The sequence below is a fragment of the Carcharodon carcharias genome (genome assembly GCF_017639515.1).
Source record: "Carcharodon carcharias isolate sCarCar2 chromosome 27 unlocalized genomic scaffold, sCarCar2.pri SUPER_27_unloc_4, whole genome shotgun sequence".
In the NCBI taxonomy this organism is placed as follows: domain Eukaryota; kingdom Metazoa; phylum Chordata; class Chondrichthyes; order Lamniformes; family Lamnidae; genus Carcharodon; species Carcharodon carcharias.
The window spans coordinates 645,001-660,285 of NW_024470648.1; the positions used below are offsets into that span (position 1 = coordinate 645,001).

Consider the following 15,285-nt stretch of genomic DNA (forward strand, 5'->3'; position numbering starts at 1 on the left):
GGAGCAGGAGTTGGCAATTCAGCCCCTTGAGCCTGCCCCACCATTCGTTACGATCATTGCTGATCTCATTTCAACCTCAACTCCAATTTCCTGCCCTCTCCCCATAACCTTTCAACCCATTACTAATTAAAAACCTGTCTATCTCCTCACAGAACCATAGAACACTACAGCACAGAAATCAGGCCATTCGCCCCTTCTAGTCTGTGCTGAAATATTATTCCGCTAGTCCCCTTGACCTGCACCCAGTCCAATACCCTCCAGACCTCTCCCATCCATGTATCTGTCTAATTTATTCTTAAAACTTAAGGGTGAGCCCACATTTACCACATCAGATGGCAGCTCGTTCCACACTCTCACCACTCTCTGAGTGAAGAAGTTCCCCCTAATGTTCCCCCTAAACCTTTCCCCTTTCACCCTAAAGCCACGTCCTCTCGTGTTTATCTCTCCTAATCTAATTGGAAAGAGCCTACTCGCATTTACTCTGTCCATACCCCTCATAATTGTGTAAACTTCTATCAAATCTCCCCTCATTCTTCTACGCTCCAAGGAATAAAGTCCTAACCTGTTTAATCTTTCCCTGTAATCTTTCCTCCTTCAATTTATTCAGCGTCCCAGTATCCAATGCACTCTGAGGTAGTGAATTCCACAGATTCACGACCCTTTGAGAAAAGTAATTCCTCCTCATCTCTGATTTAAATCTACCACCCCTTAACCTAAAACTATGGCTTCTCGTTCTAGAATGTCCCACAAGGGGAAACATTTGCTCCACGTCTACTTTGTCCCCTTAGCATCTTATATACCTCAATTAGCTCTCCTCTCATCCTTCTAAGCTCTAGCGAGTATAGACCTAAACTACTCAATCTCCCCTCATAAGACAAGCTCCGCATCTCTGGAATCAATCGAGTGAACCTCCTCTGAACCGCCTCCCAGAGCCTTCTCTTCTCCAAGGAAAACAGTCCCAACCTCTCCAACCTATCCTCGTAGCTCCAGTTCTTTATCCTGGGAATCATTCTTGTGAATCTCCTCTGCACTCTCTCCAATTCCTTTACATCCTTCCTCAGGTCTGGTGCCCAGAACTGGATGCCGTGCTCTAGATGAGGCCTAACCAGTGTCTTATACAAGTTCAACATGACCTCCTTACTCCTATACTCAATGCCCCTATTAATACAGCCTAGGATACTCTCTGCTTTATTAACTGCTCTCTCTTCGTGACCTGCCACCTTCAATGAGCTATGCACACATACACCGAGGTCCCTCTGTCCCTGCACCTCCTTTAGAGGCTCTCCTCTTATTTTATAATGTCTCACCATATCTTTCTTGCCAAAACAAAACACCTCCCACTCCTCTGCCTTCAACTTCATCTGCCCCTGGTCTGCCCAACCCACCAACACTGTGTCCTTTTGAAGTTCCAGACTCTCCCTGTCAATGTTGACAACGTTTCCAATCCCTGTATCATTGGCAAACGTGGAAATCCTGCCCTGCCCACCACAGTCTAGATCATCAATGTCTATCGGGAAGGGAAAGGGATTGGCAGCAAAGGGTGAAAAGGAGCAGGACTCTGAGGTACAGAGGGACCTGGCTGTCCTAGTAGCTGAATCACAGAGAGTTGGTGTGCAGACCCAGCGAGTGGTTGGGAAGGCGGATAGAATTTTGGTGTTTATCACCAGGGCAATGGGACATAAAAGCAGGAGTGTCCTACGCTGCTGTACAGGGCCTTGCTTAATATCTTATATTCTTTCATTCATGGGATGTGGGCGTCTCTGGCTGGGCCCTGCGTTTATTGCCCATCCCTAATTGCCCCTTGAGAAGGTGGTGGGTGAGCTGCCTTCTTGAGCCGCTGCAGTCCATGTGGCATGGGTACACCCGCGGCGCTGTTAGGGAGGGAGTTCCAGGATTTAGACCCAGCGACAGTGAAGGAACGGCCGATATATTGGCAGGGGTATTGAGTATAAAAGCTGGGAAGTCATGCTGCAGCTGTATAGAACCTTGGTTAGGCCACACTTGGAATATTGCGTGCAATTCTGGTCGCCACATTACCAGAAGGATATGGAGGCGTTGGAGAGAGCGCAGAGGAGGTTTACCAGGATGCTGCCTGGTCCGGAGGTTATTAGCTATGAGAAGAGGTTGGAGAAACTCGGACTGTTCTCACTAGAGCGACGGAGATTGAGGGGCGACTTGATAGAAGTTTACAAAATTATGAGTGGCATGGACAGAGTAGATAGTCAGAAGCTTTTCCCCAGGGTGGATGAGTCAATTACTAGGGGACATAGATTTAAGGTGAGAGGAGAAAACTTTAGAGGAGATGTGCGGGGCAAGTTTTTTACCTGTGTATCTGTACACCCAGATCCCTCTGCCTGTCGATGCATTTAAGGATTCTGCCATTTACTGTATAATTCCTACCTGGTATTAGACCTTCCAAAATGCATTACCTCACATTTGTCCGGATTAAACTCCGTCTGCCATTTCTCCGCCCAAGTCTCCAACCGATCCGTATCCCGTTGTATCCTTTGACAATCCTCTTCACTATCTGCAACTCCTCCAACCTTAGTGTCGTCTGCAAACTTACTAATTAGCCCAGTTACATTTTCCTCCAAATCATTTATGTATACTACAAACTGCAAAGGTCCCAGCGCTCATCCCTGCGGAAATCCACTAGTCACAGCTCTCCATTCAGAAAAGCACCCTTCCACTGCTACCCTCTGTCTTCTATGTCCAAACCAATTCCGTATCCATCTTGCCAGCACACCTCTGATCCCATGCGACTTTACCTTCTGTATCAGTCTGCCATGAGGGACCTTGTCAAAGGCCTTACTGAAATCCATGTATATAACATCCATTGCCCTTCCATCGTCAATCATCTTTGTCACTTCCTCGAAAAACTCGATCAAGTTAGTGAGACATGACCTCCCCTTCACAGAACCATGCTGCCTCTCACTAATACGCCCATTTTCTTCCAAATGGTAGTAAATCCTGTCACGAAGAATCTTCTCCAATAATTTCCCTACCACTGACGTAAGGCTCACCGGCCTGTAATTTCCTGGATTATCCCTGCTACCCTTCTTAAACAATGGAATAACATTGGCCATTCTCCAGTCCTCTGGGACTTCACCCGTAGCCAGTGAGGATACAAAGATTTCTGTCAAGGCCCCAGCAATCTCCTCCCTTGCCTCGCTCAGTACTCTGGGGTAGATCCCATCTTGCTCTGGGGTCTTATCCATCTTAATATTCTTCAAGATGCCTAACATCTCCTCTTTTTTGATCTCAATATGATCCAGACTATCTATATACTCTTCCCCAGACAAATCGACCGCCAAGTCCTTCTCTTTGGCGAATATTGATGAGAAGTATTCATTCAGTATCTCTCCCATTTCTTCTGGCTCCACACACAGATTCCCATCTCTGTCCCTGAGTGGGCCTACCCTTTCCCTGACTACCCTCTTGCTTTTTCTATATGTATAAAAGGTCTTGGATTTTCCTTAATCCTGGTTGCCAGTGACTTTTCATGACCCCTTTTAGCCCTCCTGACTCCATGTTTAAGTTTCTTCCTACTTTCTTTATATTCTCCACGGGCTTCATCTGTTCCCAGCCTTCTAGCCCTTACGAATGCTTCCCTTTTCTTTTTGACTAATTTCACAATATTGTTTTCTTTTTGACTAATCTCACAATATCAAGGAAGTATTCAATGAACGGCATGACACTAGGAAGTTCTGAGGAAGAAGGGGACCTTGGCGTGTGTGTCCATAGATCTCTGAATGTTACTGACCTTGGCCTGTGTGTCCATAGATCCCTGAATGTTACTGACCTTGGCGTGTGTGTCCATAGATCTCTGAATGCTACTGACCTGGGGTGTGTGTCCATAGATCTCTGAATGTTACTGACCTTGGGCGTGTGTGTCCATAGATCTCTGAATGTTACTGACCTTGGCGTGTGTGTCCATAGATCTCTGAATGTTACTGACCTTGGCGTGTGTGTCCATCGATCTCTGAATGTTACTGACCTTGGCGTGTGTGTCCATAGATCTCTGAAGGCAGAGGGACATGTTAGTGGAGTGGTGAAAAAGGCATATGGGATACTTGCCTTTGTTAATCCAGGCATGGATTACAAAAGTAGGGAGGTCATGTTGGAGTTGTACAGAACCTTAGTGAGGCCACAGCTGAAGCACTGTGTGCAGTTCTGGTCACCACTTCACAGGAAGGATGTGATTGCGCTGGAGGGGGTTCAGAGGAGATTCACAGGATGTTGCCTGGGATGAAGCATATAAGTTATAAAGAGAGGTTGGATAGACTTGGATTGTTTTCGTTGGAGCAGAGAAGACTGAGGGGTGACCTGATCGAGGTGTACAAGATTATGAGGGGCATGACAGGGCGGATAGGGAGCAGCTGTTCCTCTTAGTTGAAGGGTCAGTCACAAGGGGACATAAGTTCAAGATGAGGGACAGGAGGTTTAGGGGGGATGTGAGGAAAAACCTTTTTACCCGGAGGGTGGTGATGGTCTGGAATGAGCTGCCTGAGAGGGTGTTGGAGGTGGGTTGCCTCACATCCTTTAAAAAGTACCTGGATGAGCACTTGGCATCGTCACAACATTCAAGGCTGTGGGCCAAGGGCTGGTAAATGGGATTGGGGAGGTAGGTCAGGTGTTTCTCACGTGTCGGTGCAGACTCGATGGGCCGAAGGGCCTCTCCTGCACTGTGTAATTCTCTTCCCTGGGGAGAGCAGTGGTCATTGAGTTAATTCGATGGGGGACGGACAGGAAAGTGGAGCGAGCGGACGCACGACAATAGTTCTGCACTCAGTTCCTACTTGCGTCGCCACAGTGTGATTGGTGGGTCGTCAACCCCCTCTTCCTTTCTTCCCTTGGCAGGACACCGGACGCAGTGGACGGGCTGGCCCAGGGCCGCAGCCAAACCTGGCCTCGGGACCGGACGGAGGAGCTCGGCTCAGCGGCACCGGAGTTTCGCGGGCGCCGGGGGATGTCCGGCCACCGGAGCGGCGGGGGCGAGAAGCCCTTCCTGTGCTCGCTGTGTGACTGCGCCTTCAGCCGGGCTTCCAACCTCAACATCCACGTGCGCAGCCACACGGGCGAGCAGCCGTACAAGTGCGCCGACTGCGGCAAGGGCTTCAACTACCCTTCGGAGCTGGAGACCCACCGGCGCAGCCACACCGGCGAGCGGCTCTTCGCCTGCCCCGTGTGCGGGAAGAGGTTCACCCGCTCCTCCCACCTGCTGACCCACCGGCCGGTCCACACCGGCGAGCGGCCCTTCACCTGCTCCGTCTGCGGCAAGGGCTTCACCCAGTCCTCCCACCTGCTGACCCACCGGCACATCCACACCGGCGAGCGGCCCTTCACCTGCTCGGTGTGCGGCAAGGGCTTCACCCAGATGTCCAACCAGCTGCGGCACCAGCGTGTCCACGCCGGCGAGCGGCCCTTCCTCTGCGCCCTGTGCGGCCGGAGCTTCACCCAGTCCTCCACCCTGCTCCGGCACCAGCGCACCCACACCGGCGAGCGGCCCTTCACCTGCTCGGTGTGCGGCAAGGGCTTCACCCGCTCCTCCCACCTGCTGACCCACCGGCGGGTCCACGCCGGCGAGCGGCCGGACCGGCCTCTGGCCTCCCCCTCCCCCTCCCCCTCCCCCTCCCCCCCACCCGCCGGCCGGGACCCCGGTGCCGGGGCCCACTGGGAGACAGGCCCGGGGATCTGGGGGCACTGGGGCGGGGGGAGGCCGCCGGGCTCCACCGGGCCGGCCGGAGGGGACCCTGTCCTCGGGGCGCGCTGGGAGAGGGATCGCTGGATTTGGGAGGGCTGGGGGTGGTCCCAGGACACCGGCGCGGTAGCGGGGGGCACCGGCTGCCTGTAAAGGCGGGAGCGACGGGACGCTGAGCGAGGGACGCCGTGGGCCCCCCCCAACCCCTCCTTCCCACTCCCGGCTGCCACCATGTCATATTGTATTCGCTCGCTTTCGCTGTTCCAGTCGCAGACAACCACCCCCATCCCCCCACCCAACCAGGAACCACCCCCCGCAAGCAGCCACGTCCTGCCCTCAACCCTGCAGCAGCCCCTTCATTGCGCCTCCCCTCTCTGAGCTGACAGAGAAACATACCTCACTGAGCAGTGCTGCGCAATGGCTCTCTCCCTCGCTCGCTCTCCCGCTCTCTCCCACGCTCGCTCTCTCGCTCTCTCCCTCGCTCGCTCTCTCCCTCGCTCGCTCTCTCCCACGCTCGCTCTCCCGCTCTCTCCCTCGCTCACTCTCCCGCTCTCTCCCACGCTCGCTCTCTCCCACGCTCGCTCTCTCCCTCGCTCGCTCTCCCGCTCTCTCCCACGCTCGCTCTCTCCCTCGCTCGCTCTCCCGCTCTCTCCCTCGCTCGCTCTCTCCCTCGCTCGCTCTCTCCCACGCTCGCTCTCCCGCTCTCTCCCACGCTCGCTCTCTCCCTCGCTCGCTCTCTCGTTCTCTCCCACGCTCGCTCTCCCGCTCTCTCCCACGCTCGCTCTCCCGCTCTCTCCCACGCTCGCTCTCCTGCTCTCTCCCACGTTCGCTCTCCCGCTCTCTCCCACGCTCGCTCTCTCGCTCTCTCCCTCGCTCGCTCTCTCCCTCGCTCGCTCTCTCCCACGCTCGCTCTCCCGCTCTCTCCCTCGCTCACTCTCCCGCTCTCTCCCACGCTCGCTCTCTCCCACGCTCGCTCTCTCCCTCGCTCGCTCTCCCGCTCTCTCCCACGCTCGCTCTCTCCCTCGCTCGCTCTCCCGCTCTCTCCCTCGCTCGCTCTCTCCCTCGCTCGCTCTCTCCCACGCTCGCTCTCCCGCTCTCTCCCACGCTCGCTCTCTCCCTCGCTCGCTCTCTCGCTCTCTCCCACGCTCGCTCTCCCGCTCTCTCCCACGCTCGCTCTCCCGCTCTCTCCCACGCTCGCTCTCCCGCTCTCTCCCACGTTCGCTCTCCCGCTCTCTCCCACGCTCGCTCTCTCGCTCTCTCCCACGCTCGCTCTCTCCCACGCTCACTCTCTCGCTCTCTCCCACGCTCGCTCTCTCCCACGCTCGCTCTCTCCCACGCTCGCTCTCTCCCTCGCTCGCTCTCCCGCTCTCTCCCACGCTCGCTCTCTCGCTCTCTCCCACGCTCGCTCTCTCCCACGCTCGCTCTCTCCCACGCTCACTCTCTCGCTCTCTCCCACGCTCGCTCTCTCCCACGCTCGCTCTCTCCCACGCTCACTCTCTCGCTCTCTCCCACGCTCGCTCTCTCCCACGCTCGCTCTCTCCCACGCTCGCTCTCTCCCTCACTCTATCTCCCTCGCTCTCTCTCCCTCGCGCGCGCTCTCTCCCTCGCTCTCTCTCTCCCTCGCTGTCTCTCTCTCCCTCGCGCTCTCTCTCCCTCACTCTCTCTCTCCCTCGCGCTCTCTCTCTCCCTCGTGCTCTCTCTCCCTCGCGCTCTCTCTCTCCCTCGCGCTCTCTCTCTCTCCCTCTCTCTCGCCCTCTCTCTCTCCCTCGCTCTCTCCCTCGCTCTCTCTCTCCCTCGCTCTCTCTCTCCCTCGCTCTCTCTCTCCCTAATCTCTCTCTGTTTCTCTTTGTCTCTCTCTCACTCCCTTTACTCCCTCTCTCTATCCCTAATCTCTCTCTCTCTCTCTCTCTCTGTTTCTCTCTCTCTGCATGTCTCTCTCTCCCTAATCTCTCTCTCTTTCTCTTGCTCCCTCTTTCTCCCTCTCTCTCTATCCCTAATCTCTCTATTTCTCTGTCTCTCCCAAATCTCTCTCTCTCTGTTTCTCTCCCTCTGCCTGTCTCTCTCTCTCTCTCCCTAATCTCTTTCTCTCCCTCTCTCTCTATCCCTAATCTCTCTATCTCTCTCTCCTTCTCTCTCTCTCTCTCTCCCTCTCCCTAATCACTCTTTCTCCCTGTCTCTCCCTCTCTCTCCCTTTCTCTTTCTCCCTAAACTTTCTCTCTATCTCTGTCTCTCCCAAATCTCTATCTCTCTGTTTCTCTCCCTCTGTCTGTCTCTCTCTCTCTCTTTCTCTCTCCCTAATCTCTTTCTCTCCCTCTCTCTCTATCCCTAATCTCTCTATCTCTCTGTCTGTCTCTCTCTCTCTTTTTCTCTCTCTCTCTCTCTCCCTAATCACTCTCTTTCTCCCTGTCTCTCCCTCTCTCTCCCTTTCTCTTTCTCCCTAAACTTTCTCTCTGTCTCTGTCTCTCCCTAATCTCTCTCTGTCTCATCGCGCCTCCCATATTGGCGCCGAGTTTAATACCCAACCCCGTTGACGAAGGTTACCCTCACGACATGCCAAAAGGTTTCATTTGTTTACAGCCACCGAGACGTTGAAATACCGGGAAGTGACCTGACAAGAGGCCATTCTGCTGCCCTTGTCCCGCGAGATGGTCGCGGTCCTGGGATTGGCAGGTGCTCCCGAGAGTCTCGTGTCCAGTCCACGTTGCTGCTCCCCGGTGTGCTGCCAAATCTCCCCGAAACTGGTATCAAGCTGCCCTTTGCCCAACGATTGGAAAACAGCTTGCTGTTAGACCATCAGACATAGGAGCAGGAATGAGGCCATTCGGCCCATCGAGTCTGCTCCGCCATTCAATCATGGCTGATAAATTTCTCAACCCCATTCTCCCACCTTCTCCCCGTAACCTTTGATCCCCCTTACCAATCAAGAACCTATCCATCTCGGTCTTAAATACACTCAATGACCTGGTCTCCACATCCTTCTGTGGCAATGAATTCCATAGATTCACCACTCTCTGGCTAAAGAAGTTTCTCCTCATCTCTGTTCTAAAAGGTCTTCCCTTTACTCTGAGGCTGTGCCCTCGGGTCCTAGTCTCTCCTCCTAATGGAAACATCTTCCCCACGTCCACTCTATCCAGGCCTTTCAGTATTCTGTAAGTTTCAATCAGATCCCCTCTCCTCATCCCTCTAAACTCCATCGAGTATAGACCCAGAGTCCTCAAACGTTCCTCATATGTTAAGCCTTTCATTCCTGGGATCATTCTCGTGAACCTCCTCTGGACCCTCCCCAGGGCCAGCACTTCCTTCCTGAGATACGGGGCCCAAAATTGCTCACAATATTCTACATGAGCTCTGACCAGAGCCTTATAAAGCCTCAGCAGCACATCCCTGCTTTTATATTCTAGTCCTCGCGAAATAAACGCCAACATTGCATTTGCCTTCCTAACTACCGACTCAACCTGCAAGTTAACCTTGGGAGTCCTTGTCCAGGATTCTCTTAAGTCCCTTTGCACTCCAGATTTCTGAATTCTCTCCCCATTTAGAAAATAGTTTGCCTCCCTCCCTCCTCCATGACGCAGGGTGTGAACGGAGACGGGGGGGGGGGTGGTGGGGAGGGAGTCACTTGCTGACGGGCGTGGGAGGCTAGCGCAGCTCTTGGTTGGCGTGAGGTGGGCAAGGAGGGAGCTCCGGGGGTTCTTCAGGGCAGGGCTCTGGTACCCAGCCCACTTCAGGTTCCACAGAGACAGGGCTTGTCAGGGTGACCACCGGCTGAGCCCCGGTCACCTTTTTAAAAATGTGGCGTCGAACAAAATAAAGATTTTGCCAGTTCAATCCTCCCAGCTGTTCTCTCAAAGTCTTTTTGGACCAGAAAGAAAATTTGAGTGACCTTTGTTTATGAACATGCCTGTTACACACTCTCCTTTTAAACACATCTGTTACACGCCCTCCTTATAAACACGCTTGTTACACACCCTCCTTATAAACACGCTTGTTACACACCCTCATTTTAAACACGCCTGTTACACACATTCATTTTAAACACACCCATTACACAACCTCAGTTTAAACACGCCTCTTACGCACCCTTTTAAACACGTCTGTTTCACACCCTCATTTTAAACATGCCCCTTACATACCCTCCTTATAAACACGCCTGTTACACACCCTCCTTTTAAACACGTTTGTTACACACCCTCCTTTTAAACACGCCTGTTACACACCCTCCTTTTAAACACGCCTGTTACACACCCTCCTTTTAAACACGCCTGTTACACACCCTCCATTTAAACACGCCTGTTACACACCATCCTTTTAAACTTGTCTGTTTCACAACCTCCCTTCAGACACACCTGTTACACACCTTGCTTTTAAGCAGGCCCCTTATACATCCTCCTTTTAAATTCACCCCTTACACACCTTCCATTTAAACACGCCTGTAATACACCACCTTTTCAACACGCCTGTTACACACCCATTTAAACATGCCTGTTACACACCATCCTGTTAAACATGCCTGTTACACACCCTACTATTAAACACGCCCCTTACACACCCTCCTTTTACACAAGTCTGCTACACACCCTCCATTTAAACACGCGTGTTTCACACCCTCCATTTAAACACGCCTGTTACACACCCTCCATTTAAACACGTCTGTTTCACACCCTCCATTTAAACACGCCTGTTACACACCCTCCTTTTAAACACATCTGTTTCACACCCTCCTTTTAAACATGTTCCTTACACACCCTCCTTTTAAACATGTCCCTTACACACCCTCCTTTTAAACACATCTGTTTCACACCCTCCTTTTAAACATGTTCCTTACACACCCTCCTTTTAAACATGTCCCTTACACACCCTCCATTTAAACACATCTGTTACACACCCTCCTTTTAAACACGTCCTTTACACATCTTCATTTTAAACACATTCCTTAGCATCCTACTTTTAAATACATCCCTTACAAACCCTCGTTTTACACACATCTGTTACACACCCTCCTTTTAAACACGTCCCTTACAAACCCTCGTTTTAAACACATCTGTTACATACCATCATTTTAAACACACCCGATACACACCCTCATTTTAAACACGTCTATTTCACACCCTCCTTTTCAACACGCGTGTTACACACCCTCCTTTTAAACCCATCTGTTTCACACCCTCCTTTTAAACGGGCCTGTTTCACACCCTCCTTTTAAACACGCCTGTTTCACACCCTCCTTTTAAACACACCTGTTACACACTATCCTTTTTTACACGCCTGTTACACACCCTCCTTTTAAACACGCCTGTTACACACCCTACTATTAAAGATGCCCCTTACACACCCTCCTTTTAAACCCATCTGTTACACACCTTCCTTTTAAACGGGCCTGTTTCACACCCTCCTTTTAAACACGCCTGTTACACACCCACCTTTTAAACATGCCTGTTACATAACCTCCATTTAAACACGCTTGTTGCACAACCTCCATTTAAACACATCTGTTTCACACCCTCCTTTTAAATAGGCCTGTTACATACCCTCCTTTTAAACACATCTGTTTCACACCCTCCTTTTAAACACGCCTGTTTCACACCCTCCTTTTAAACACGCGTGTTACACACCCTCCTTTTAAACACGTTTGTTACACACCCTCCTTTTAAACACGCCTGTTACACACCCTCCTTTTAAACACGCCTGTTACACACACACATTTTAAAGACGCCCATTACACACCCTCATTTTAAACATGTCCCTTACACACCCTCCTTTTATACAAGCCTGTTACACACCCTCCATTTAAAAATGCCTGTTACACACCCTCCATTTAAAAATGCCTGTTACACACCCTCCTTTTAAACTTGTCTGTTTCACAACCTCCCTTCAGACACACCTGTTACACACCCTGCTTTTAAGCAGGCCCCTTATACATCCTCCTTTTAAATTCACCCTTTACACACCTTCCATTTAAACACGCCTGTAATACACCCTCCTTTTCAACACGCCTGTTACACACCCATTTAAAAACGCCTGTTCCACACCATCCTGTTAAACATGCCTGTTACACACCCTCCTTTTAAATACGTCCCTTACACACCCTCCATTTAAACACGACTGTTACACATCCTCCTTTTAAATATGTCCCTTACAAACCCTCCTTTTACACAAGTCTGCTACACACCCTCCATTTAAACACGCGTGTTTCACACCCTCCATTTAAACACACCTGTTACACACCCTCCATTTAAACACGTCTGTTTCACACCCTCCATTTAAACATGTCCCTTACACACCCTCCTTTTAAACACATCTGTTTCACACCCTCCTTTTAAACATGTCCCTTACACACCCTCCTTTTAAACACATCTGTTACACACCCTCCTTTTAAACACGTCCTTTACACATCTTCATTTTAAACACATCCCTTACGCATCCTACTTTTAAATACATCCCTTACAAACCCTCGTTTTACACACATCTGTTACACACCCTCCTTTTAAATACATCCCTTACAAACCCTCGTTTTACACACATCTGTTACACACCCTCCTTTTAAACACGTCCCTTACAAACCCTCGTTTTAAACACATCTGTTACACACCCTCCTTTTAAACACACACGATACACACCCTCCTTTTCAACACGCCTGTTTCACACCCTCCTTTTAAACACGCCTGTTACACACCCTCCTTTTAAACACGCCTGTTACACACCCTACTATTAAAGATGCCCCTTACACACCCTCCTTTTAAACCCATCTGTTACACACCCTCCTTTTAAACGGGCCTGTTTCACACCCTCCTTTTAAACATGCCTGTTACACACCCTCCTTTTAAACATGCCTGTTACACACCCTCCTTTTAAACACGCCTGTTACACACCCACCTTTTAAACATGCCTGTTACATAACCTCCATTTAAACACGCTTGTTGCACAACCTCCATTTAAACACATCTGTTTCACACCCTCCTTTTAAATAGGCCTGTTACATACCCTCCTTTTAAACACGTCTGTTTCACACCCTCCTTTTAAACACGCCTGTTTCACACCCTCCTTTTAAACACGCCTGTTACACACCCTCCTTTTAAACACGCCTGTTACACACCCACCTTTTAAACATGCCTGTTACACACACTCCTTTTAAACACGCCTGTTACACACCCACCTTTTAAACATGCCTGTTACATAACCTCCATTTAAACACGCCTGTTATACAACCTCCATTTAATACATCTGTTTCACACCCTCCTTTTAAATACGCCTGTTACACACCCTCCATTTAAACACGTCTGTTACACACCCTCCTTTTAAACACGTCTGTTACACACCCTCCTTTTAAACATGTCCCTTACAAACCGTCGTTTTAAACACATCTGTTACATACCATCATTTTAAACACACCCAATACACACCCTCATTTTAAACACGTCTATTTCACACCCTCCTTTTCAACATGCCTGTTACACACCCTTCCTTTAAACTCATCTGTTACACACCCTACTATTTAACATGCCCCTTACACACCCTCCTTTTAAACACACATGTTACACACGCTCCATTTAAACACATCTGTTTCATACCCTCCTTTTAAACACGCATGTTACACACGCTCCATTTAAACACATCTGTTTCACACCCTCCTTTTGAACACGCCTGTTACACACCCTCATTTTAAACACGTCTGTTACACACCCTGCTTTTAAACACGCCTGTTACACACATTCATTTTAAAGATGCCCATTACACACCCTCATTTTAAACATGTCCCTTACACACCCTCCTTTTATACATGCCTGTTAGACACCCTCCATTTAAAAATGGCTTTTACTCACCCTCCATTTAAACACGCCTGTTACACACCCTCCATTTAAAAATGCCTGTTACACACCCTCCATTTGAACACGCCTGTTACACACCCTCATTTTATAATAGCCTGTTACACACCCTCCTTTTAAACACGTCCCTTACAAACCCTCGTTTTAAACACGTCTGTTACACACCCTCCTTTTAAACATGTCCCTTACAAACCCTCGTTATAAACATGTCTGTTACATACCATCATTTTAAACACACCCTCATTTTAAACACGTCGATTTCACACCCACCTTTTCAACACGCCTGTTACACACCCTTCCTTTAAACACATCTGTTACACACCCTACTATTAAACACGCCCCTTACACACCCTTCATTTAAACACATCTGTTTCACACCTTCCTTTTAAACACGCCTGTTACACACCTTCCTTTTAAACACGCCTGTTACACACCCTACTATTAAACACGACCCTTTCACACCCTCCTTTTAATTACACCTGTTACACACCCTCCTTTTAAACACTTCCCTTACGCACCCTCCTTTTAAACCCGTCTGTTACACACCCTCCTTTTAAACGGGCCTGTTACACACCCTCCATTTAAACACATCTGTTACATACCATCATTTTAAAAACTTTCCTATTAAATAGGTCCCTTACACACCCTCCTTGTAAACACGCCAGTCACATACCATCATTTTAAACTTGCCTGTTACACGCCCTCCTTTTAAACACGCCTGTTACACCCCTTCATTTTAAACACGCCCGATACACACCCTACTATTAAACACGCACCTTACCAACCCTGCTTTTAAATCCGCCTATTACTCGCACTCATTTTAAACACATCCCTTACACACACTCATTTTAAACACGCCTGTCACATACCGTCATTTTAAGCACGCCTCTTACACACCCTCCTTTCAAACACGTCTGTTTCACACCCTCATTTTAAACACACCCCTTACACACCCTCCTCCTAAACACGCCTGTTACACACCCTCATTTAAAACACGCCTGTTACACACCCTCCTTTTAAACACGCCCTTTACACACCCTCATGTTAAACATGTCCCTTACACACCCTCCTTATAAACACGCCTGTTACACACCCTCCTTTTAAACAGGCCTGTTACACACCCTCCTTTTAAACACGCCCTTTACACACCCTCATGTTAAACATGTCCCTTACACACCCTCCTTATAAACACGCCTGTTACACACCCTCCTTTTAAACACGCCTGTTACACACCCTCATTTTAAACACATCTGTTACACACCCTGCTTTTAAAAACTCCTGTTACACTTACTCATTTTAAAGACGCCCATTACACACCCTCATTTTAAACATGTCCCTTACACACCCTCCTTTTATACAAGCCTGTTTCACACACACATTTTAAACACGCCTGTTACACACCCTCCTTATAAACACGCCTGTTATGCACCCTCATTTTAAATATGCCTGTTACACACCCTCCTTTTAAACACATCTGTTACACACCCTGCTTTTAAACACGCTTGTTACACACACTCATTTTAAAGACGCCCATTACACACCCTCATTTTAAACATGTCCCTTACACACCCTCCTTTTAAACATGTCTGTTTCACACACTCATTTTAAACACGCCCCTTACATACCCTCCTTATAAACACGTCTGTTACACACCCTGCTTTTAAACACTCCTGTTACACACACTCATTTTAAAGACGCCCATTACACACCCTCATTTTAAACATGTCGCTTACACACCCTCCTTTTATACAAGCCTGTTAC

At 49.5% G+C, this 15,285-nt stretch overlaps 1 protein-coding gene across 1 annotated transcript in view; it reads left to right on the forward strand.

The window, feature by feature from the left end:
• LOC121273936 (zinc finger protein 239-like) overlaps window positions 1-5,854 on the forward strand; it is a 14,474-nt gene extending 8,620 nt beyond the window's left edge. Inside the window, exon 2 of the mRNA XM_041181060.1 lies at window positions 4,861-5,854. Coding sequence (XP_041036994.1) covers window positions 4,970-5,854 — 885 coding nt within the window. The 5' untranslated portion in view covers window positions 4,861-4,969. The remainder of the gene's footprint in view (window positions 1-4,860) is intronic.
• Window positions 5,855-15,285: the final 9,431 nt, after the last annotated feature.